The sequence below is a fragment of the Oncorhynchus kisutch genome, linkage group LG18 (genome assembly GCF_002021735.2).
Source record: "Oncorhynchus kisutch isolate 150728-3 linkage group LG18, Okis_V2, whole genome shotgun sequence".
Lineage (NCBI taxonomy): Eukaryota > Metazoa > Chordata > Actinopteri > Salmoniformes > Salmonidae > Oncorhynchus > Oncorhynchus kisutch.
In genome coordinates this window covers 18,636,168-18,661,841 of record NC_034191.2, presented here as the reverse complement: position 1 = coordinate 18,661,841, position 25,674 = coordinate 18,636,168, and the positions used below count along the sequence as shown (strand labels likewise).

Genomic DNA, 25,674 nt, shown 5'->3' with positions numbered 1-25,674 from the left:
TCGTGGAAGTGTGCCTGCAGTTGAAGATTACGCACCAATTTAGACAAAGGACACCGGGCGGACCCCTGGTAAATGTAGTCTCTTATGGCCAATCTTCCAATGATATGCCTACAAATACGTCACAATGCTGCAGACACCTTGGGGAAACGACAGAAAGGGCAGGCTCATTCCTGGCGCATTCACAGCCATATAAGGAGACAATGGAAAACAGAGCCTCAAAAATTCTGCTCATTTCCTGTTTGAAGTTTCATCTTGGTTTCGCCTGTAGCATGTGTTCTGTGGCACTCACAGATAATATCTTTGCAGTTTTGGAAACGTCAGGTGTTTTCTTTCCAAAGCTGTCAATTATATGCATAGTCGAGCATCTTTTCGTGACAAAATATTGCGCTTAAAACGGGCACGTTTTTTTATCCATAAATTAAAAGAGCGCCCCCTATATCCAAGAAGTTAAGGTATCTTTACTTTAACTCAAGTATGACAATTGGATACTTTTCCCACCCCTGTGTGTGTGTGTGTGTGTGTGCACCCCAGTATTTTTTCCACCCCTCTGTGTGTGTGTGTGTGCACCCCAGTATTTTTCCCACCCCTGTGTGTGTGTGTGTGTGTGTGCACCCCAGTATCTTTCCCACCCCTCTGTGTGTGTGTGTGTGCACCCCAGTATTTTTCCCACCCCTGTGTGTGTGTGTGTGTGTGTGTGTGCACCCCAGTATTTTTCCCACCCCTGTGTGTGTGTGTGTGTATGTGTGCCCCTGTGCCTATGGCTCTAATCTACACTGCTTTATATACCTCCCTGTTTTTAAAGAGCCCTTCTTCACCCTGAATCCAGGTCAACCCCTCTTCCCCTCTCTCGTCCATCCTTTACAACCAGTCCACCTCTGAGACCAGGTGCTACAGAGCACAGGAGGTTGGTGGCACCTTAATTGGGCAGGATTAGCATGTGGTAATGACTGGAGCGGCATTAGTGGAATAGTGTCAAATACACCAAACACATGGTTTCCATGTGTTTGATGCCATTCCATTTGCTTCATTCCTGCCATTATTATGAGCTGTAATACCCTCAGCAGCTTCCACTACTACAGAGGTTAGAGACAGATTATATGGCTAATCCAACAGACAGCCCTTGTCTTCCTTAAGTGAGTCCTCACACTACTAGAGGAGAGGGATGTGAGGAGGAGGAGGAGAAGAGAAAGGTTTGAATGTCAGAGAGTTTTAAATGAAAGGAGAGTTGATATGAGGCCAGTTCACAGGAGGGACAGAGAGTGTGTGGAGAGAGAGAGAGAGAGTGAGAGAGAGAGAGAGAGAGAGAGAGAGAGAGAGAGAGAGAGAGAGAGAGAGAGAGAGAGAGAGAGAGAGGGAGAGAGAGAGGACACGGAGGTCTGGAGCACAGTAATTTTCTTGAGTAAAAAAAAAATATATAGTACCAATCAAAGGTTTGGACACACCGACTCATTCAAGAGTTTTTCTTTATTTTGACAATTTTCTACATTGTAGAATAATAGGGAAGGCATCAAAACGATGAAATAACACATATGGAATCATGTAGTAACCAAAAAAGTGTTTAAGTTACCTAGAAGGCCAGCATCCCGTAGTCGCCTCTTCACTGTTGACGTTGAGACTGGTGTTTTGCAGGTACTATTGAATGAAGCTCTTAGTAGAGGACTTGTGAGGCATCTTTTTCTTAAACTTCTCATTCTAATGTACTCTTGCTCATTTGTGCACCACGGCCTCCCACCCTTCGTTCTATTCTGGTTAGAGCCAGTTTGCTCTGTTCTGTGAAGGAAGTAGTACACAGCGTTGTACGAGATCTTCAGTTTCTTGGAAATTTCTCGCTTGGAATAGCCTTCATTTCTCAGAACAAGAATAGACTGATGCATTTCAGAAGAAAGGTCTTTGTTTCTGGCCATTTTGAGCCTGTAATCGAGCCCACAAATGCTGATGCTCCAGATACTCAACTAGTCTAAAGAAGGCCAGTATTATTGATTTTTTGATCAGAACAACAGTTTTCATTTGTGCTAATGTAATTGCAAAGGGTTTTCTAATGATCAATTAGCTTTTTAAAATGTTAAACTTGGATTAGCTAACACAACGTGCCATTGGAACACAAGAATGATGGTTGCTGATAATGGGCCATACGCCTATGTAGATATTCCATTAAAAGAAATCAGCCGATTCGATCTACAATAGTCATTTACAACATTAACAGTGTATTTCGGATCAATTTTATGTTATTTTAATGGACAAAAATGTACTTTTCTTTCAAAAACAAGGACATTTCTAAGTGACCCCAAACTTTTGAACAGTAGTATATATTGAGAACATATTTACTAATCTTATCAAGCAAGTTAGGAACTTAGAAAAAAAAGAAGACATGGTTCAATATGAACATCTCCACAAGGCCTATTCTCCCTGTAGGCCTACATTAAAATACATCAACATGGAATAAATATAGTTCTACAAATGTGGTATGTTTACATTAGTTTCTGATGCTACTTGTGATTATGAACCATTTTTCATATTTCCACCCTTTCAGGGGTATAACGTTACAATTGTGTAGCTAATAGGCTAGGTGTTTATTGATCGACTGAAGTGAATGAACCTACAGCAGACAAGGTGATAATGGCTCGGGTCATTTTGGATAGTTTTTGCTATTTTTATGCCCTGAGAGAGAGAGACAGAGAGGGGGGGGGTCAGAGAAAGAGAGAGAGAGACAGGGAGAGGGGGGGGGTCAGAGAAAGAGAGAGACAGGGAGAGGGGGGGGGTTCAGAGAAAGAGATAGACAGGGAGAGGGGGGCAGAGAAAGGGAAAGAGAGAGATTGAGAGAGAGAGGGGAAACATAGAAAGAGAGGGAGAGTGTGAGAGAGAGGGGGAGACCGAGAAAGAGAACGAGAGAAAGAAAAAGAGAGTGAAAGAGAGCAAGGACAAGCCAGAGACTTCACACTACAGTGTCAGAAGAGAGGAAGGATAGAGGAGGACAGGATAATAAGAAGAGGAAGTGCCAAGTCATTTATTTTTTCTTCCCTTTTATCAATTCTCCTCAGGTCCAGTGCCCAAGGCCAGCCACCAAATCTGATTGGCTCTAAGAGGTTTGAAACAGCTTGCCAGTCAATAGTGCTCCCATTCTCAGGAAGAGAAAATGACTCTCAGACTTCCTTCTGAGCTAAGATGCTTGGTCTAGACTTAACTTTGATTTTTACATTATGTTCCACCCAGTTACTGACAGTCAAAAGTTACACTGAAATACACCCAACACAAGCATTTCAAATCCTACAGTGAACAGTAATCAACCGACACAAATGTTCTAATTTTCCCTTCCATGTTATTATCATTGCTGAATACATCCTCATAATTATTTCTTAGCTTTGCAGAGGGGGAACAAATATGAACACCCTTCACCTCGAATTATTATGTAGCACCCGTAGGGTCAGGTTTAATTCTGGGGTGAAGAGGGCAGAATCCGAATTTAATCCCAGTTTTGTACAGCAAGGCTAATGGGAAAGCATGCAGCAAGCTTAGAACAAACACCCACTACAACAAAGGATGGGAATAAACCAAGGGTTATGACGGAATATGCAGATTTGTTTTGGTGTGTGTCTCCCAATATGTGGTGTCTGGGACATCTGTCAGTGGTGCCTGTGGTGTCTGGGACATCTGTCAGTGGTGCCTGTGGTGTCGGGGACATCTGTCAGTGGTGCCTGTGGTGTCTGGGACATCTATCCGTGATGCCTGTGGTGTCTGGGACATCTATCCGTGATGCCTGTGGTGTCTGGGACATCTGTTAGTGGTGCCTGTGGTGTCTGGGACATATGTTAGTGGTGCCTGTGGTGTCTGGGACATATGTTAGTGGTGCCTGTGGTGTCTGGGACATCTGTTAGTGGTGTACAGGGACTAGGGCATGTGTCATTATGGGGAAAGACAGACAGAGGCATGGTAAGGATGTGAATGTTCAGATGTGAGCACACACAGCAAAAATGAGCTTGTACTGTATCTCACACAGATACATGCGCAGGAAGTTCTCTTTTCTCTCACACACAAATACAGATGTACATACGCATGCAGGGTCACATTGTCTATTTCTGGATGATAACTAAGTATTAAGGAGCCATGTTAAGCCTTACTGTTTCTGTGACTCTGACTAGAGAGGTTAGAGAGGTGGGGGGGGGGGGGTGGAGAGAGGATCAAGGAGAGAAGTGAAAACAGCAACAGAAAACAAACGTGGTTGTCTGGAGAGGCAGATGTGTGTGTGTTTGTGTGTGTTTGCCCAGCTGCTTCAACTCTGAGAGCTCTACCAGGACAGCAAGAACGAGCAGGAGAGAAACAGTGGAGGGGATGTTTAAAAAGTTAGAAGTTCAGATTGTGCTTTAGGCTGGCAGTGCCAGTATAATCCTTATAGATTGACAAAGTGACTACAGCAATATACATGGTTGTTGTAGTACTCTGAGAAAAAATGTTTCCATTAGGGTTCTGTGGCTGTCACAGAGGGTTCTGTGGAAAAGCAGTATGACATGGCGGTATGGCATGTCCTTCAATCTCTGACCATGAAATGTTCCTCCCACTTGCCTCTTCCACCACCAGCACCCTCTCGTGTGTGCGTGTGTGTGTGTGTGTGTGTGTGTGTGTGTGTGTGTGTGTGTGTGTGTGTGTGTGTGTGTGTGTGTGTGTGTGTGTGTCTGAGTGTGTGTCTGAGTGTCTGCGAGTGTGTGTGGCCATTTCTGTAAGTTCTTAGAAGTTGGCATTCCTGTTTATACTTGTGAGTCCCAATGAACGCTGTGAACACTTGTTGTATTTCTGTAGTGTGTCTTGTGATATTCCTGAGGAGGTGTTAAGAGCTGTGTCAGCAGCTCTTTGATGGCCCTTTCCCAAGGGAGTGAGAGAGCGACAGAGCGAGAGACAGAGACAGAGACAGAGACAGAGAGAGAGAGAGAGAGAGAGAGAGAGAGAAAGAGAGAGAGAGAGAGACATATACACATGCACACCCACAGAAATATACTTCAAAAGACAGTGATACTGATCGCTGACAGGTTTTAAGAGATGCAAACTGAATAAAAGGCATTCAGCGAGACACAGAAAGACACAGAGACAGACCCCTATGTACACCCCCCACGGTTCAGCCCTTCTAGTACTAATCACCTTGCCAGCCAGGTTTGCAGACAGGTTTAACATAGATGTGTACCGCCACGCTCTCTGTGGATCTCTTCTGTCCGCAGTCGAAGGCTGTGACCAGGACCGCATACTGTTGCTGCTTATCAAAGCTCAGCTTCTCTGTGTTCCTGATGTTACCTATGGAGGACAGGAGAGGTCAGAGGTCAGCTTCTCTGTGTTCCTGATGTTATCTACAGAGGACAGGAGAGGTCAGAGGTCCTAATCAACCGGCTACTGTCCATCATATTCGAACTGAATAAGAAATTACGCATTGCCTTCCACAGGACAAAGCATGTCTATGTGAGTGTGTGTGAGTGTGTGTGTGTGTGTGTGTGTGTGTGTGTGTGTGTGTGTGTGTGTGTGTGTGTGTGTGTGTGTGTGTGTGTGTGTGTGTGTGTGTGTGTGTGTGTGTGTGTGTGTGAAAGAGAGCATGGAGGGATTTGTTGTAGTCCTAATGTGCTGCTTAATATTTGATAAGGTAGACTTAAGGCTGATGAGAACAGGAGAACAGTGTGTGTGTGTCTCACAGATGAGGCAACACACAGTGAAATGCGATGAGGCAGCAGAACACAACAACAGTATGTGCAGGTAGAGAGGTACTGTACGTATGGATATGAGCTGTGATGGAGAGATGGAGACAGTAGTTTAGGGAGAATAGAAATGATAGTGAATGTATGAAAAAGAGGATAAAACTTCCTTTACAGGTAACAACTGTTAACAAGTTGACAATTATGCCAATTAAGATCTCTCTCGCTCTCTCAATTCAAAGGGCGTTATTGGCATGGGAAACATATGTTAACATTACCAAAGCAAGTGAAATAGATAATAAACTAAGTGAATTTAACATTACACTCACAAAAGTTCCAAAAGATGTGTGTATACAGTGTTGTAACGATGTGCAAATAGCTATTGCTGCTGCGATTGCACTGTGATATTATCTAAATTGGATTTGTCCTCAATTTTTTTTGTGGGTCTGTGTAATCTGAGGGAAATATTTCTCTCTAATATTGTCATACAATTGTCAGGAGGTTAGGAAGTGCAGCTCAGTTTCCACCTCATTTTGTTGGCAGTGTGCACATAGCCTGTCTTCTCTTGAGAGCCAGGTCTGCCTTCGGCAGTTTTTCTCAATAGCAAGGCTATGCTCACTGAGTCTGTACATAGTCAAAGCTTTCCTTAATGTTGGTACTGTCACAGTGGTCAGGTTTATTCTCTGTTTAGGGCCAAATAGCATTCTAGTTTGCTCTGTTTCTTTGTACATTTTTTGTAAATCATTATGTTTTTGTTTTATCATAATTCTATTGGGTCTAATTGTGTTGCTGTCCTGGGGATTTGTGGGGTGTGTTTGTGAACAGAGCCCCAGGATCAGCTTGCTTAGGGGACTCTTCTCCAGGTTCAGCTCTTTGTAGGTGATGGATTTGTTATGGAAGGTTTATGAATAGCTGCCTTTCAGGTGGTTGTAGAATTGAACAGCTCTTTTCTGGATTTTGATAAATAGCGGGTAACTGCCTAATTCTGCTCTGCATGCATTATTTGGTATTTTACAATGTACAGAGAGGATATTTTTGCAGAATTCTGCATGTGGTCTCAATATGGTGTTTGTCCCATTTTGTGAATTCTTGGTTGGTGAGCCGACCCCAGACCTCATAACCATAAAGGGCAGGTATTTTTAGCCAGATCCTAATTGATATGTCAAATGTTATGTTCCTTTTGAAGGTGTAGAAGGCCCTTCTTGTCTTGTCTCTCACATCGTTTACAGCTTTGTGGAAGTTACCTGTGGCGATGATGCTGAGGCCAAGGTATGTATAGTTTTTTTGTGCTCTAGGTCAACGGTGTTGTCATGACGTTGGCCTGGGGATAGGTTTATGACAGTCATAAATACCTCTTTCCCCCTTTTTCCTTTCTCTACCCTACTGATGTTACATTTGCAAAACCCTTGGTTAACATAGAGATTGTGAAAACATCAGAAGGTGGGGAAAAATTGAACCAATTGAACCAAATTGGACCAATTGAACATATGCGGTGGTACTTAATGAATATGATGTCAGTTCGGTTGTCATCTGAGACATTCTCATCAATGATAAGATGACATAAAATCTATAGTGGAAAGTCTACATATCATAGTTATCGGATTCACATGGAATTGTTGTTCAATTTAAATGTTTGAATATGAAATTATTCGTGATGGGATGAAATGTGATTTTAGCTTCTAAAATGTGAGATTTGGGTTTTCATAAGATAGGGCTCTGCTCAATCAGTGGCCCGCCCCTGTGAAGGGACATGGGCTATAAGACCTTTCAAACTTGCCCTCCTCTCCCTTCCTGTATAAAGCCTTGACGACAATATAACCTCCTGTTCCGATGTGGGGACGACGGTCCGATGTCAGAATGGTTCAGATAATAACTACAGAACGATGCCAACATCAGCGTGAGCTTTGGTTGCGAATGGTATGAACTTTGAACTCTTATTCACTACAGAAGTGATACGTCCTAGCTGTTGAGTTAGCAACAGCCGCTGCAAACGAGGGTTAGGAAGGATTAGACAGAGTATCCCGTCTATCACACAATGACGTTAATACAACATATCCAATTGATAACCAGAGACATTCTTCAAAGGACAAAGGACTTGGTTGGACAACACGGCCTTCCATCTACCACCAACCAACCGAAGCGCAGCTCAGAGTAAATATTTATTGCATTTTCCTTTTCCAAATGGGCGGTAATTTAGAATGCATAAGATACTGTATTTACGATAGCACAGCTTCTCCCTTTGTTCCTCAGTCTTCCTGCTCCTTCACTCAAACCCAGCCCCTTTTCTTTTGTGTAACAAGCTGTCATATCTGTTCCGCCCACGAGGGACGTTTTCCTTTATGACGTAATTTGTAATCAAGTTATGATTTAATTATGTGTATGTGTAATTCTGTGTGATTAGTTAGGTATTTAGTAAATAAATAATTAAACCCAATTTTGTATTGCTGATTCAAATTGTTAGCCAGGGTTCGTGCAGATAACCAAGACTTTACAACTTTCAAATGAGACTGAATTAAGATGATGATTAATATTGACTGCTATTGATGTAAAATATTACTAGGTCTTTAAGAGTTTATTCGGAAGATAACAGCAATATACATGTCATTTCGCGGTGCCCGACTCTCTAGTTAATTACATTTACATGATTAGCTCAATCAGGTAATATTAATTACAGAGAAATTATTTTATAGAATAGCATGTCATATCACTTAATCCGGCATAGCCAAAGACACGACAGTGTCTAGATGGAATTTGTATTTGTGGTCCTGGCAACTGGACCTTTTTTGGAACACCATTATTTTTGTCTTACTGAGTTTTACTGTTAGGGTCCAGGTCTGACAGAATCTGTGCAGAAGATCTAGGTGCTGCTGTAGGCCCTCCTTGGTTGGTGACAGAAGCACCAGATCATCAGCAAACAGCCCCATTGGAAGAAATATGTGTGTTTTTTGCCAATTTATCTGTACACCTGTTGTTTGCATCACTGCCTGGTATGGCAGCTGCTCGGCCTCCGACCATAAGGCACTACAGAGGGTAATGCATACCTCCCAGCACATCACCAGGGTCAAGCTTCCTGCCATCCAGGACCTCTATACCAGGCGGTGTCAGAGGAAGGCCCTAAATATTGTCAAAGTCTCCAGCCACCCTAGTCATAGATTGTTCTCTCTGCTAACACAAGGCAAGGAGTACCAGAGCACCAAGTCTAGGTCCAAGAGGCTTCTAAACAGCTTCTACCCCCAAGCCATAAGACTCCTGAACATCTAATCACGCCCCCCCCACCCCCCTCTTTTACACTGCTGATACTCTCTGGTATTATCTATGCATAGTCACTTTAATAACTCTACCTACATGTACATATTACCTCAATTACCTCGACTAACCTGTGTCCCCATACATTGACTCTGTACCGGTACCCCCTGTATACAGACTCGCTACTGTTATTTTATTTGCTGCTCTTGAATTATTTGTAGTTTCATTTCCTATTCTTATTTCTTTTGTAGTTTTTTGGGGGAGATATTTTTCATATATATATTTTTTTGAACTACATTGTTAGTTAGAGCCTGTAAGTAAGCATTTCACTGTAAGGTCTGTTGTGTTTGGCGCATGTGACAAATAATATTTGATTTGATTTGATGATGCAGTCCATTGCGTTTATTAACCATTGCAGTCGATGGCAAAGGGTGTGTTGTTGGTGGTGATGTTAACCTCTACTGCTTCTTTACAGCTATGTCAACTTGTTAACAGTTGTTACCTGTAAAGGCAGATTTTCCTCTTTATCATACATTTACTATCATTTGTATTCTCCCTAAACTACTGTCTCCATCTCAGCTCATATCTCAACATACAGTACCTCTCTACCTGCAAGTACTGTTGTGCTCTGCTGTTGTGTTCTGCTGCCTCATCCAATTTCACTGTGTCTCGCCTCATCTGTCAGACACACACACCCACTCACTCACACATAATAATGCAGAGTGCTTTCCACCTGACAAAGATGCCTATTCCCCTGCCTTCAATTATAACGTCAACATACACGTGTCAGCAGCCAAAACGCTCTGTGTCGGCTGACAACTGTGCAAAGCTAATAAATGAAGTTTGACCCCCCTGCGTTTACCAATGACAGAAAACAGCCTCTCTCCCTCTATCCTCCTCCTCTCTGTCCTCGTCTTCTCCATCTATCCTCCTCTATGTCCTCGTCTTCTCTCTCTATCCTCCTCATCTCTGTCCTTGTCTTCTCCATCTATCCTCCTCTATGTCCTCGTCTTCTCCATTGCATTTACTAACCATTGCGGTCGATGGCGAAGGGTGTGTTGGAGGTGGTGATCTGATAGTTACAGATCTGGCTGTACTGAGGAGAACAGTCCTGGTCTGTAGCCTCCACCTGCAGGATGTTGTCGTAGATCTTCCCCTCTGTCACCGCCACGTGGTACTGGGCCTCCCGGAACACTGGAGAGAACTCATTCACATCATTCACCTGGATGTGTACCACCGCCCTGTGGACAGCAGGGGGAGACAGATAGGACAGGGGAGAAAGGAGCCAAAGGTCAAGGCAGGATAACGTTTTTATAAAATGGATACGAGGAATCTAAATAATGCCATGCAGGGTTTCCCAACAAGGTGCAGGGGTTCCCTTCACCACAGTAATACCACCCTCAACACATCTGATTCAGATGATCATCAAGACCATTGGTTAGTTCAGACATGTGTGCTGGTGGTGGAATACAACATATGGAATGGCTGGGGGACCCAAGGATTGGTTTGGGAAATACTGCAAGAAGTAGTAAGAGCTGGTTAGTTGAGGTTTCTTTTATATGCTGTTGTGGTTAAGATGTTGTGGTTAACCTAATGATACCAAGGTAATCTACGACCTACTAACGAATAACCCTCTGGCTAGTTAACCCAATGATACCAAGGTAATCTACTACCTACTAACGAATAACCCTCTGGCTAGTTAACCCAGTGATACCAAGGTAATCTACTACCTACTAATGAATAACCCTCTGGCTAGTTAACCCAGTGATACCAAGGTAATCTACTACCTACTAACGAATAACCCTCTGGCTAGTTAACCCAATGATACCAAGGTAATCTACTACCTACTAACGAATAACCCTCTGGCTAGTTAACCCAATGATACCAAGGTAATCTACTACCTACTAACGAATAACTCTGGCTCGTTAACCCAGTGATACCAAGGTAACCTACTACCTGCTAACGAATAACCCTCTGGCTCGTTAACCCAGTGATACCAAGGTAACCTACTACCTGCTAACGAATAACTCTCTGGCTAGTTAACCCAGTGATACCAAGGTAATCCACTACCTACTAACGAATAACCCTCTGGCTAGTTAACCCAATGATACCAAGGTAATCTACTACCTACTAACGAATAACTCTGGCTCGTTAACCCAGTGATACCAAGGTAACCTACTACCTGCTAACGAATAACCCTCTGGCTCGTTAACCCAGTGATACCAAGGTAACCTACTACCTGCTAACGAATAACTCTCTGGCTAGTTAACCCAGTGATACCAAGGTAACCTACTACCTGCTAACGAATAACTCTCTGGCTAGTTAACCCAATGATACCAAGGTAATCTACTACCTGCTAACGAATAACTCTCTGGCTAGTTAACCCAATGATACCAAGGTAATCTACTACCTGCTAACGAATAACTCTCTGGCTAGTTAACCCAGTGATACCAAGGTAACCTACTACCTGCTAACGAATAACCCTCTGGCTCGTTAACCCAGTGATACCAAGGTAACCTACTACCTGCTAACGAATAACTCTCTGGCTAGTTAACCCAGTGATACCAAGGTAATCCACTACCTACTAACGAATAACCCTCTGGCTAGTTAACCCAATGATACCAAGGTAATCTACTACCTACTAACGAATAACTCTGGCTAGTTAACCCAGTGATACCAAGGTAATCCACTACCTACTAACGAATAACTCTCTGGCTAGTTAACCCAGTGATACCAAGGTAATCTACTACCTGCTAACGAATAACCCTCTGGCTAGTTAACCCAGTGATACCAAGGTAACCTACTACCTGCTAACGAATAACTCTGGCTAGTTAACCCAGTGATACCAAGGTAATCCACTACCTACTAACGAATAACTCTCTGGCTAGTTAACCCAATGATACCAAGGTAATCCACTACCTACTAACGAATAACCCTCTGGCTAGTTAACCCAGTGATACCAAGGTAATCCACTACCTACTAACGAATAACTCTCTGGCTAGTTAACCCAATGATACCAAGGTAATCCACTACCTACTAACGAATAACCCTCTGGCTAGTTAACCCAGTGATACCAAGGTAATCCACTACCTACTAACGAATAACCCTCTGGCTAGTTAACCCAATGATACCAAGGTAATCTGCTTCTACACATCAGTTTTATTCATGTTTTATTTTTATTGTACCACATCAGAGACACCCCATTCATCACCTAGTAAAGTACTTATCACATTAGATTTATCTTGAATTGAAACAACTATTAACCCACAATGTGTTAATCAATACTCTTCCTCTGGTCATGTAGAATAAAGTCAACTGATTGCATAATCAATTGACTGATTCATTCATTGACAAGAGGGTGATGGATTGAGGTCACACAAATTAAGTTTGATGAGCTTGAGAAACAAATAGACAATGACAACACTACCCCAGTGAGCTGTGTGAGAAAAGCACAACAGACCTGGTATATTGTTTAGGATTAAGATAATGCCAATCATGATAACACTGGAGTTATCCTCTTCGCGTCAGATCCAAAACCCTGTCAGACATCTTCTGGGCCAGTGATTCCACATTGACAACAACAGGAGACAGCAGGAGGCAGGACGCCTTCACACCATCTTATCTCTCTGTGCCACATAGCCAGTGGGCACTTTGTTTCTTTCCATTTGAACACAAACAAACACTTGCAAGTCTACACCCCCCCCCCCTCCAAACATGGACAGAACACACACACATAATAACCATTATAAATCAGGCATCAACTGTGCTAACAGTAATGCTAAGTGCTAGCATCAGCAGTAACAGGCCACAGCCAGACAGGGTCATGCTAAGTGCTAGCCTCAGCAGTAACAGGCCACAGCCAGACAGGGTAATGCTAAGTGCTAGCCTCAGCAGTAACAGGCCACAGCCAGACAGGGTCATGCTAAGTGCTAGGCTCAGCAGTAACAGGCCACAGCCAGACAGTGTAATGCTAAGTGCTAGCCTCAGCAGTAACAGGCCACAGCCAGACAGGGTCATGCTAAGTGCTAGGCTCAGCAGTAACAGGCCACAGCCAGACAGGGTCATGCTAAGTGCTAGGCTCAGCAGTAACAGGCCACAGCCAGACAGGGTCATGCTAAGTGCTAGGCTCAGCAGTAACAGGCCACAGCCAGACAGTGTAATGCTAAGTGCTAGCCTCAGCAGTAACAGGCCACAGCCAGACAGGGTAATGCTAAGTGCTAGCCTCAGCAGTAACAGGCCACAGCCAGATAGGGTAATGCTAAGTGCTAGCCCCAGCAGTAACAGTGCCACAGCCAGATAGGGTAATGCTAATGGCAAGCCCCAGCAATAACAGTGCCACAGCCAGACAGTGTCATGACTGTCCAGTGAGGATCCAATGGGGTAAATCAGCTTAGCAATGGTTGACAGTAATCAGACCTTTCTCACCCACAGCAGAGGGGAGGAGGGAGCTGGTGGGGGTTGACAGTTCACACCCTGTTGTAAATTCCAGGAGAAGAGAGATCTCCCTCTCCAAAATACACAGAGGAACGTTCTTTGTTAACAGACTTTATCCCGCCGAAACTCTAACACGTTCAAAAAGTGAATACTGGAACAATATTACAAACATAAGAACGTGGAGAATGGTAAAAAATGATATATAGAATACTAATGTCATATTGTTTTTGTGTGATGTTATTAAAAAGGTTATATAGGCAATAAGTAAGTTGAAAAGTATTTAAACTACAGGTATGAAGTCTCAATCCTTAATGTTATACATGAAATATGAACAATTATGAAAGTATCTTTGTTAGGATAGGAATGTGATTTTATGAGGTATATAAGCGAATCTATCACCTATAAACTGTGCATAGTAAGTAGCCACGCCCCGAGTGAGTTCAGCGAGTGTGACAGACTGATGGAACCGTCCCCTTCGGCCAGAGTGTATAAAGGATTGGTAACAGAAATGTACATTAGACCAGAAAAGCATGGAGTGTAGCTACACGTTTGACATTTTTGGAACATTGAACCTCAACATGAGGTGAAGCACATAAACTCAACTCCCAGACTAGACCAGAACATTGCCAGGCTGCAACTGCGTGTGTAAAGTGGTTCAAACTCTGACTATCAACAAGAGGTGGAGGAAGGAGGAAACTCCCATCTAGGACAATCACTGATACGGCTGATTAGCTGTCTTTAGTCAAATATCTAGAAATGCGAATCTAAGTGGGACCACTCTTCTCAAATCACAGCACTACTCTCATCACCTAGTGGGAACCATGGACATGGCTAGCTAGCTACAACGGTTCCTCCTTTAAAAGTTGCGTAATACTGCAGCACACCCTGCGTGCTTCTGCAGAATTTGGGGCACGTCATTTAATTCTCAGCCATTTCTTCTGTTACTGCAAGTTATTGCTAGTTTGACCACGAGAGAACATGTTTGAGAAACATTTGATATTGGCATTACCAGAGAATTTAACCTCTTGCGACGAGCAATCCTGTATCCGGGAGCGTAATTATAGCCTCAAGCTCATTACCATAACATAACGTTAACTATTCATGAAAATCGCAAATGAAATGAAATAAATATATTGTCTCACAAGCTTAGCCTTTTGTGAACAACACTGTCATCTCAGATTTTCAAAATATGCTATTCAACCATAGCTACACAAGCATTTGTGTAAGAGTATTGATAGCTAGCGTAGCATTAAGCCTAGCATTCAGCAGGCAACATTTTCACAAAAACAAGAAAAGCATTCAAATAAAATAATTTACCTTTCAAGAACTTCAGATGTTTTCAATGAGGAGACTCTCAGTTAGATTGCAAAGATTATTTGTGTAGGAGAAATCACTCCGTTTTGTTCATCACGTTTGGCTAAGAAAAAACCCTGAAAATTCAGTCATTACAACGCCCAACTTTTTTCCAAATGAACTCCATAATATAGACAGAAACATGGCAAATGTTGTTTAGAATCAATCCTCAAGGTGTTCTTCACATATCTATTCGATGATAAATAATTTGTGGCAGTTTGGTTTCTCCTCTGAACCAAATGGAAAATGCATGCAGCTGGAGATTACGCAATAATTTCGACGTAGGACACCAAGCGGACACCTGTTAAATGTAGTCTCTTATGGTCAATCTTCCAATGATATGCCTACAAATACGTCACAATGCTGCAGACACCTTGGGAAAACGACAGAAAGTGTAGGCTCATTCCTTGCGCATTCACAGCCATATAAGGAGACATTGGAACACAGCGCCTCCAAAATCTGGGGCATTTCCTGTTTGAAATTTCATCTTGGTTTCGCCTGTAGCATAAGTTCTGTGGCACTCACAGATAATATCTTTGCAGTTTTGGAAACGTCAGAGTGTTTTCCTTCCAAAGCTGTCAATTATATGCATAGTTGAGCATCTTTTCGTGACAAAATATCTTGTTTAAAACGGGAACATTTTTTTTTATCCAGACTTGAAGTTAATACCACAACTAAGATAGCTGAGGTTCATAGATAGGTTCTGAACTAATATTCATACCAAACGTTTTAGGGTTCATACACAGATCGGCTACACATAGCTACACATCCATAGGCATACAGATATGTTTAAGCAAGTAAATAGTTAGCTATGTTACTTCAGCTGTATTGCAAGACAAGCTTACACAATTATACATTCATTTGCAGTAAATACTTTAGCAAGCTAGATTCTTCGGCTGGTTTTCTCAGGAGTCCCTAAAACATCAAACAACACAAATTACAAATTAATTCTCCCAAAACTAGCTAGCTGGCTAATGTTAGCTAGTCAGATAACTTGCTAAATAGCGATTTTCATAAATCAACTTTATGACAAAGAAATATGCACAAACGTTTGTCTCTACATTAACTAACATATTCCTCTCAATTGTAAATTTTTTCAATCATCTTCACCCAGGGACGGGTGACTCGCGTCAAAATTCGTCATTGGAACCACTCGATATGATTGGTCATATAAAAACCTTGGGACCCAAATGCATAATGAGTGCTCTAACTCCCCCTTGTGGTGGTCTGGAGCAATGAAGCGATGGCGCTGTGTACCTCTACGTCCCGCAGTGCAAGCTCGCAACTTTTAAAGTCGGAACCACTGTATCTTCCCAGGAGCATCTTCCAGAGTGAACAACAGTAGAAGAGACGGGACCGGACCCTTTTGGACAATCAGAGCCTTACAAGCATGGTGCTGAAAGGCCAACCCATCACCCTTCCTAAGGAGGGCTGGTTCTGACAGAGATAAGCAGCGAACAAAGGCACTCACATGTAAATACATTCATGATTTCTTATTCCACATGTGCAGAGGTTCGTGTGCAAAGTCTATGATTACTGTGAGAATAGTTCTAAAGTTTATCAATGATATACAATTTCTCTCTATATTCTCCTCCCCCTCTCATTTTCTGTGTAACAAGCCACCATATGTTGTCAGTCCATTAGGGACCTTTTACTCATGTGTTAAGTGTGAATGTTTATTCTGTGTTATTATTTAGTTAGCTAGTAAATACATAATTAAACCAATTTGTGTAGTACTGATTCATGAGTAAGGCTGGGGTTTTTGCAGATGCATGATGTTACGACTGTTCAGAATGATGATATGATAAGAGGTTATGATTTAATACGCTGACTGTTTCATGGATGTGATAGGTAAAGACCTTTAGTGTTTAATTTGGAAGATGGTAACTCTTTAAACAACCTCTCTCATGGTGCCACAAAATCCTAATGAGTTAATTGTTACATGATTAATTTAATCAGGTAACAATTAAACATAGTTAGTTGATTCGATAAATAACAGTCATCAGATTAGTGAAAGTAAAGTCACGACAACAGGGTAATGCTAAGTGCTAGCTTCAGCAGTAACAGTGCCACAGCCAGCCAGTACTGTATGTAGCATCAGCACCAGTGGTAAGCTGTAAATCCCTCTGCAGCTTGACCTGTCATATTAATGTGTCTCTCTCATAACCCCCCCTCTCTGGATGGGGCCAAACATATGTTACACCCCACTGGGGATTGGAGGGAGGGATGGTTGATGGGATAAGGGTGAGGTGGAGGGTGGGAGGGAGAGATTGAGGGGGAGTGGCACAGGAACACATCTGGTTGAAAACAGATGCCTGGCTTCCTTTCCCTCTCCAGTGCCAGTGAGGGTTATGAGAGAGAGAGAGAGAGAGAGAGAGAGAGAGAGAGAGAGAGAGAGTGTGTGTACGCTTGTGTGTGTGTGTGTGTGTGTGTGTGTGTGTGTGTGTGTGTGTGTGTGTGTGTGTGTGTGTGTGTGTGTGTGTGTGTGTGTGTGCGTGAGTTCAGTGGGCATGGTGCCACACCTGCTCCAGCCTCAAGCCATGCTCTCTGCTCCTTGGGTACAACACAACACAAAGCTGATTAAAAGGATCTAGAATAGACAAGGGGCAACCTAAAAAGACACAACTAGATCCAAATGACCAAGGTGTGTAGAAAATCTCAAACCACAACTATCTGTATTATTGAATAAAGACAGAACACAAGAGGATCTTGTAGGCTACATGACAATATGTAGACCAATCCATTCCGATCCAAAGGAAGGTGTATCTATATATGACAGGGTAATCCTAGTCTTTTTTAGGCCTGGTGTTGGGGCTCTTTCCTCTCCCCCTTAGCAGACCCCTAGGGTAGTGCTTCCACCATGACATGTGTCAGATACGACAGGTGTAGGACCTTCATTTGATCACCCTTTTTTTGAATGACTATCTCCTCTCTGTACCCCACACATACAGTACAATTATCTGTAAGGTCCCTCAGTCGAGCAGGGAATTTCATACACAGATTCACATAGCCTGGTTCCTCTCTAGGTTTCTTCCTAGGTATTGGCCTTTCTAGGGAGTTTTTCCTAGCCACCGTGCTTCTACACCTGCATTGCTTACTGTTTGGGGTTTTAGGCTGGGTTTCTGTACAGCACTTTGAGATATCAGCTGATGTACGAAGGGCTATATAAATAAATTTGATTTGATTTGATTTGATTCAAATACCAGGGAGGTTTTCCGATGCCTCGCTAAGAAGAAGGGTACCTATTGGTTAAAAAAAGGAGACATTGAATATCCCTTTGAGCATTGTGAAGTTATTATTAACACTTTGGATGGCGCCTCAATACACCCAGTCACTACAAAGATACAGACGTCCTTCCTAACTCAGTTTCCAGAGGAAGGCCAATGGCGACATTTAAACAGTTACACAGTTTAATGGCTGTGATAAGAGAAAACTGAGGATTAATCAACAACATTGTAGTTACTCCATAATACTAACTTAAATGACAGAGTGAAAAGAAGAAAGCCTGTACAGAATACAAATATTCCAAAACATGTATCCTGTTTGTAATAAGGCACTAAAGTAATACTGCAACAAAAAAAATAGTTTGGTCTTGAATACAACGTATTATGTTTGGGGTATATCCAATACAACACATTGCTGAGTATTACTCTCTATATTTTCAAGCATAGTAGTGGCTGCATCATGTTACGGGTATGCTTGATATCGTTAAGGACTGGGGGAGTTTTTCAGGAAAAAAAATAATTAAATGGTGCTAAGCACAGGCACAATCCAAGAGGAAAACCTGGTTCGGTCTGCTTTCCACCAGAAACTGGGAGATGAATTCAACTTTCAGCAGGACAACAAGCTAAAACACAAGGCCACATCTACACTGGTGTTGCTTACTAAGAAAACAGTGAATGTTTTTGAGTGGCCGAGTTACAGGTTTGACTTAAATATACTTGACTTGAAAATGATTGTATAGTAATGATCAACAACCAATTTGACAGAGCTTGAAGAATTTTGAAAAGAATAATGGGCAAATGCTGCACAAGCCAGTGTGGAAAGCTCTTAGAGACTTACCCAGAAAGACTCACCAAAAGTGCTTCTACAATGTATTGACTCATGGATGTGAATACTTATGTAAATGGTATTTCTGTATTTCATTTTCAATAAATTTGAATAACTTTCTCAAAACATGTTTTCAATTTGTCATTATGGGGTATTGTGTGTAGATGGGTGAGAAAAAAACAAATGTAATCTGTTATGAGTTCAGGCTGTAACAACAAAATGTGGAACAAGTCAAGGGGCATGAATACTTTCTGAAGGCACTGAATATCACAATGCATCATGACAGCTTATACTAATGAGTGACAGCTCTTTGCTCACAATCGCTTATGTGAGAGTGTGTGTGCGTGTGTCGGTATGTGTATGTACGTACAGTGCCTTGCAAAAGTATTCATCCCCCTTGGCATTTTTCCTATTTTGTTGCGTTTCGAGCTGTAATTTAAATTGATTTTTATTTGGATTTCAGGTAATGGACATACACAAAACAGTCCAAATTGGTGAAGTGAATTGCAAAAAATAACTGATAAAAAAAAAACAGAAAAGTGGTGCATGCGTATGTATTCACCCCCTTCGCTATGAAGCCCCTAAATAAGATCTGGTGCAACCAATTACATTCAGAAGTGTGCAATCACCTGTGTGCAATCTAAGTGTCACATGATCTCAGTATACATACACCTGTTCTTAAAGGCCCCAGAGTCTGCAACACCACTAAGCAAGGGGCATCACCAAGCAAGCGGCACCATGAAGACCAAGGAGATGTCCAAACAGGTCATTGATAAAGTTGTGGAGAAGTACAGATCAGGGTTGGGTTCTAAAAAAATATCAGAAACTTTGAACATTCCACGGAACACCTATTATTACACCTATTACATCTATTATTCAAAAAATAGAAAGAATATAGTACCACAACAAACTTGCAAAGAGGGCAATAATCAGAGAGGCAAAAAAGAGACCAAAGGTAACCCTGAAGGAGCAGCTGAGACTGGAGTATCTGTCCATAGGACCACTTCAAGCCGTACACTCCACAGAGCTGGGCTTTAAGGAAAAGTGGACAGAAAAAAAGCCATTGCTTAAAGAAAAAAAAGAAAACACATTTGGTGTTCACCAAAAGGCACGTGGGAGACTCCTCAAACATATGGAAGAATGTACTCTGGTCAGATGAGACTAAAATTGAACTTTTTGGCCATCAAGGAAAACATGATGTCTGGTGAAAACCCAACACCTCTCATCACCCCGAGAACCCCATTGTGGTGACAGCATCATGCTGTGGGGATGTTTTTCATCAGCAGGGACTGGGAAACTGGTCAGAATTGAAGGAATGATGGATGGTGCTAAATACAGGGAAATTCTTGAGGGAAACCTGTTTCAGTCTTCCAGAGATTTTTAGACTGGGATGGAGGTTCACCTTCCAGCAGGACAATGACCCTAAGCATACTGCTAAAGAAACATTTGAGTGGTTTAAGGGGAAACATTGACATGTCTTGGAATGGCCTAGTCAAAGCCCAGACCACAATCAAATTGAGAATCTGTGGTATGACTAAAAGATTGCTCTACACCAGCGGAACACATCCAACTTGAAGGAGCTGGAGCAGTTTTGCCTTGAAGAATGGGCAAAAATCCCATTGGCTAGTTGTGCCAGCTTATAGACAAATACCCGAAGCGACTTGCTGTCACGCCCTGACCTTAGAGATCCTTTTTATGTCTCTATTTGGTTTGGTCAGGGTGTGATTTGGGGTGGGTATTCTATGTTCTATTATTTGTATTTCTATGTTTTGGCCGGGTAGGGTTCTCAATCAGGGACAGCTGTCTATCTTTGTTTCTGATTGAGAACCATACTTACTGTCTTTGTGGGAAGTTGACTTTGTTTATGGCACATAGCCTTTAGCTTCACGGTTAGTTTTGTAGTGTTTATTGTTTTTTCTAAATAAAATAATATGTACACTTACAACGCTGCACCTTGGTCCAGTTCTTTCAACGACCGTGACACTTGCAGCTGTAATTGCTGCAAAAGGTGGCTCTACAAAATATTGACTTTTGGGGGGGCGCTCAAGTTTTCTGTTATTTTGTCTTAGTTGTTTGTTTCACAATAAAAAATATTTAGCATTTTCAAAGTGGTAGGCATTTTGTGTAAATCAAATTATACAACCCCACCAAAAAAAATCTATTTTAGGCCAATTGTGCGTCGCCCCATTGACCTCCCGGTCATGACCGGCTGCAACAGAGCCTGGGCTCGCGACCCTGAGAGTCTCTGTGGAGTCTGAACAACCAGGAGGTCAGGGGTTAACATCCTAGATGAGCTGCTACTACCGTCACTGACTGGGGCACTTAACCCAGACACACTTGTAGTAAACCTCCTACAACAGCCCTCCAGCACTTAAACCATGTAATAAATCTACCACTCATCGCTGATGGGGAGAGATGAGGAAATTAATTAAAGAATGTGACACTTTCACACTCTGTGCCACCAGAGACTCTGGGTCGCGAGCCCAGGCTCTGTTGCAGCCGGTCATGACCGGGAGGTCAATGGGGCGACGCACAATTGGCCTAGTGTCGTCCAGGTTAGGGAGGGTTTGACCGGTAGGGATATCCTTGTCTCATTGTGCACTAGCGACTCCTGTGGTGGGCAGAGTGCAGTGCATGCTGTCCAGGTCGCTAGGTGCACGGTGTTTCCTCCGACACATTGGTGCGGCTGGCTTCCGGGTTGGATCCGCGCTGTCTTAAGAAGCAGTGCAGCTTGGTTGGGTTGTGTATCAGAGGACGCATGGCCCGTGACCTTCGTCTCTCCCGAGCCCGTACGGGAGTTGTAGCGATGAGACAAGATAGTAACTACTAACAATTGGATACCACGAAATTGGGGAGTAAAGGGGGGGTCATACATTTTAAGTAAAAAAAATCAACAATAATAATAATTTCAGGTTGTAAGGCAACAAAATAGGAAAAATGCTAAGGGGGTGAAAACTTTTGCAAGCCACTGTATGTACGTGTCTCTGTGTGTGTGTGTTTTTCGGTATGTTTATGTGTGTCGGTGTTTACAGTTGGAGTCGGAAGTTTACATACACCTTAACCAAATACATTTAAACTCCGTTTTTCATCATTCCTGACATTTAATCCTAGTTAAAATGCCATGTCTTAGGTCAGTTAGGATCACCAGTTTATTTTAAGAATGTGAAATGTCATAAAAATAGTAGAGAGAATGGTATATTTCAACCTTTATTTCTTTCATCACATTCCTTGTGGGTCAGAAGTTTACATACACTCAATTAGTACTTGGTAGCACTGCCTTTAAATTGTTTAACTTGGGTCAAAATGGGTAGCCTTCCACAAGCTCCACAATAAGTTGGGTGAATTTTGGCCCATTCCTCCTGACAGAGCTGGTGTAACTGAGTCAGGTTTGTAGGCCGCCTTGCTCGCACATGCTTTTTCAGTTCTGCCCACACATTTATGTGATTGAGGTCAAGGCTTTGTGATAGCCACTCCAATACCTTGACTTTGTTGTCAAGCCATTTTGCCACAACTTTGGAAGTATGCTTGAGGTCATTGTCCATTTGGAAGGCCCATTCACGACCAAGCTTTAACTTCCTGACTGATGTCTTGAGATGTTGCTTCAATATATCCACATAATTGTCCCTCCTCCTGATGCCATCTACTTTGTGAAGTGCACCAGTCCCTCCTGCAGAAAAGCACCCCCACAACATGATGCTGCCACCCCCGTGCTTCACGGTTGGGATGGTGTTCTTTGGCTTGCAAGCCTCCCCCTTTTTCCTCCAAACATAACAATGGTCATTATGGCCAAACAGTTCTATTTTTGTTTCATCAGACCAGAGGACATTTCTCCAAAAAGTACGATCTGAGTTGAAGGTCGGCCTTGATATACATCCACAGGTACACCTCCAATTCACTCAAATAATGTCAATTAGCAGAATTATCAGAACCTTCTAATGCCATGACATCATTTTCTGGAATTTTCCAAGCTGTTTATTGGCACAGTCAACTTAGTGAATCTAAACTTCTGACCCACTGTAATTGTGCTACACAGTATGTGTCTGTCTATGTGTGTGTGTGCGGATGTGTGTGTGTTTATTTGAGTGAGTCTTCCTGTGTGTGTGTGTGTGTGTGTGTGTGTCGATCCTCTCAGCCGCGGGAAGGTGCTGCCATCCGTTGAGATAATTAGTCGTTCCCAAACCTCTGGCGCAGGGAGATGAGGAACAGACGTTCTTCTCAGAATCACAAGTGACAAGTTTAATAACCGTCTCACGACGACCACCGCATGGGCAGAAACATGGCAGCTTTAGAATTACTTTTCAAGATTAGCCCTGAGAGTCTCTGTGGAGTCTGAACAACCAGGAGGTCAGGGTTAACATCCTAGATGAGCTGCTACTACCGTCACTGACTGGGGCACTTAACCCAGACACACTTGTAGTAAACCTCCTACAACAGCCCTCCAGCACTTAAACCATGTAATAAATCTACCACTCATCGCTGATGGGGAGAGATGAGGAAATTAATTAAAGAATGTGACACTTTCACACAGGAAGTGAGAGGAGTATAAATTAATTATGACATCAACTTAGAAATACTTATATTTGTGTCTGGGTACACACATTTGGCATTAATGTGGTGGTCGCATTACTATTTCATTAGGATTTAAAAAGCAGTATATGAAAAACATTTCATCACACATGGTTAAATTCGGAGAATAAAGGTTGTGTTTTCAGAATAAAGTGCTCTGATTCGGAGTTATTGTTCAGTGGGACAAACTATTGATGTGACTCACTGGTAGTCAACGGCGATAAACCCTATTTGTTGCCATAGTGATTTGAGTTACTGTACCAGCCAAAAGTTTGGACACACCTAGTTATTCCAGGGTTTTTCTTTATTTTTACTTTTTTCTACATTGTAGAATAATAGTGATGACATCAAAACTATAAAATCACTCATATGGAATCATGTATAACCAAAAAAGTGTTAAACAAATCAAAATATATTTTACATTTGAAATTCTTCAAAGTAGCTACCCTTTGCCTTGATGACAGCTTTGCACACTCTTGGAATTCAATGTAGAAATTATATTTTGATTTGTTTAACACTTTTATGGTTATTGCTAGATTCCATACGTGTTATTTCATCGTTTTGATGTCTTCACTATTATTCTATAATGTAGAAATTAGTTTAAAAAAATAAAAACCCTTGAATGAGTAGGTGTCGTACAACCTTTTGACTGGTACTGTACAAAACTTCAATTTACAATACATAATAAAATGTGAGTAACAGTACATAAAATGTGAGTGACAATACACCCATGATAAAGTGGTAATGTAACCGAGTGGTTCAGGGTGATAATCATTGTTGTCAAGGCTCACTGTAACTTTCAATGAGACAACTGTGAAAGCATTCAAAATCTTTTTGATTGAGAGCCAATTACACAGTTAACCACAGCATAACATGACTCAAGGCCTAAGAGTAATGTGTTATGAATGACATGAATAACACATAGAAGATTATAAGATATCCTCGAACTGGAGTCAAAGGTAAAGAGAGTGAGAGGAATGAATAAGAGAAAGAGAGACGTAAACATGATTTTATTTCTCTCCTTTTCTTGCCTTTCTCATACACTACTCAATATGATAGAGGAGATATAGTAAATATAAAGAAAAAATATATAGGATATAGTTTGGTAGGATATACTGTACTGTAGGTAGGATATACAGTGCCTTGCGAAAGTATTCGGCCCCCTTGAACTTTGCGACCTTTTGCCACATTTCAGGCTTCAAACATAAAGATATAAAACTGTATTTTTTTGTGAAGAATCAAAAACAAGTGGGACACAATCATGAAGTGGAACGACATTTATTGGATATTTCAAACTTTTTTAACAAATCAAAAACTGAAGAATTGGGCGTGCAAAATTATTCAGCCCCTTTTCTTTCAGTGCAGCAAACTCTCTCCAGAAGTTCAGTGAGGATCTCTGAATGATCCAATGTTGACCTAAATGACTAATGATGATTAATACAATCCACCTGTGTGTAATCAAGTCTCCGTATAAATGCACCTGCACTGTGATAGTCTCAGAGGTCCGTTAAAAGCGTAGAGAGCATCATGAAGAACAAGGAACACACCAGGCAGGTCCGAGATACTGTTGTGAAGAAGTTTAAAGCCGGATTTGGATACAAAAAGATTTCCCAAGCTTTCAACATCCCAAGAAGCACTGTGCAAGCGATAATATTGAAATGGAAGGAGTATCAGACCACTGCAAATCTACCAAGACCTGGCCGTCCCTCTAAACTTTCAGCTCATACAAGGAGAAGACTGATCAGAGATGCAGCCAAGAGGCCCATGATCACTCTGGATGAACTGCAGAGATCTACAGCTGAGGTGGGAGACTCTGTCCATAGGACAACAATCAGTCGTATATTGCACAAATCTGGCCTTTATGGAAGAGTGGCAAGAAGAAAGCCATTTCTTAAAGATATCCATAAAAAGTGTCGTTTAAAGTTTGCCACAAGCCACCTGGGGGACACACCAAACATGTGGAAGAAGGTGCTCTGGTCAGATGAAACCAAAATTGAACTTTTTGGCAACAATGCAAAACGTTATGTTTGGCGTAAAAGCAACACAGCTCATCACCCTGAACACAACATCCCCACTGTCAAACATGGTGGTGGCAGCATCATGGTTTGGGCCTGCTTTTCTTCAGCAGGGACAGGGAAGATGGTTAAAATTGATGGGAAGATGGATGGAGCCAAATACAGGACCATTCTGGAAGAAAACCTGATGGAGTCTGCAAAAGACCTGAGACTGGGACGGAGATTTGTCTTCCAACAAGACAATGATCCAAAACATAAAGCAAAATCTACAATGGAATGGTTCAAAAATAAACATATCCAGGCGTTAGAATGGCCAAGTCAAAGTCCAGACCTGAATCCAATCG

General features: G+C 42.1%; 1 protein-coding gene across 1 annotated transcript in view; it reads right to left on the bottom strand.

The window, feature by feature from the left end:
* The window catches only part of LOC109909471 (calsyntenin-2-like), a 420,037-nt gene that overhangs the window by 123,039 nt on the left and 271,324 nt on the right, over window positions 1–25,674 (bottom strand). The window contains exons 4-5 of the mRNA XM_031795495.1: window positions 9,945–10,153; window positions 5,128–5,277 (exon numbers count right to left, since the gene is read on the bottom strand). Of these exons, the coding sequence (XP_031651355.1) occupies window positions 5,128–5,277; window positions 9,945–10,153 (359 nt within the window). The remainder of the gene's footprint in view (window positions 1–5,127; window positions 5,278–9,944; window positions 10,154–25,674) is intronic.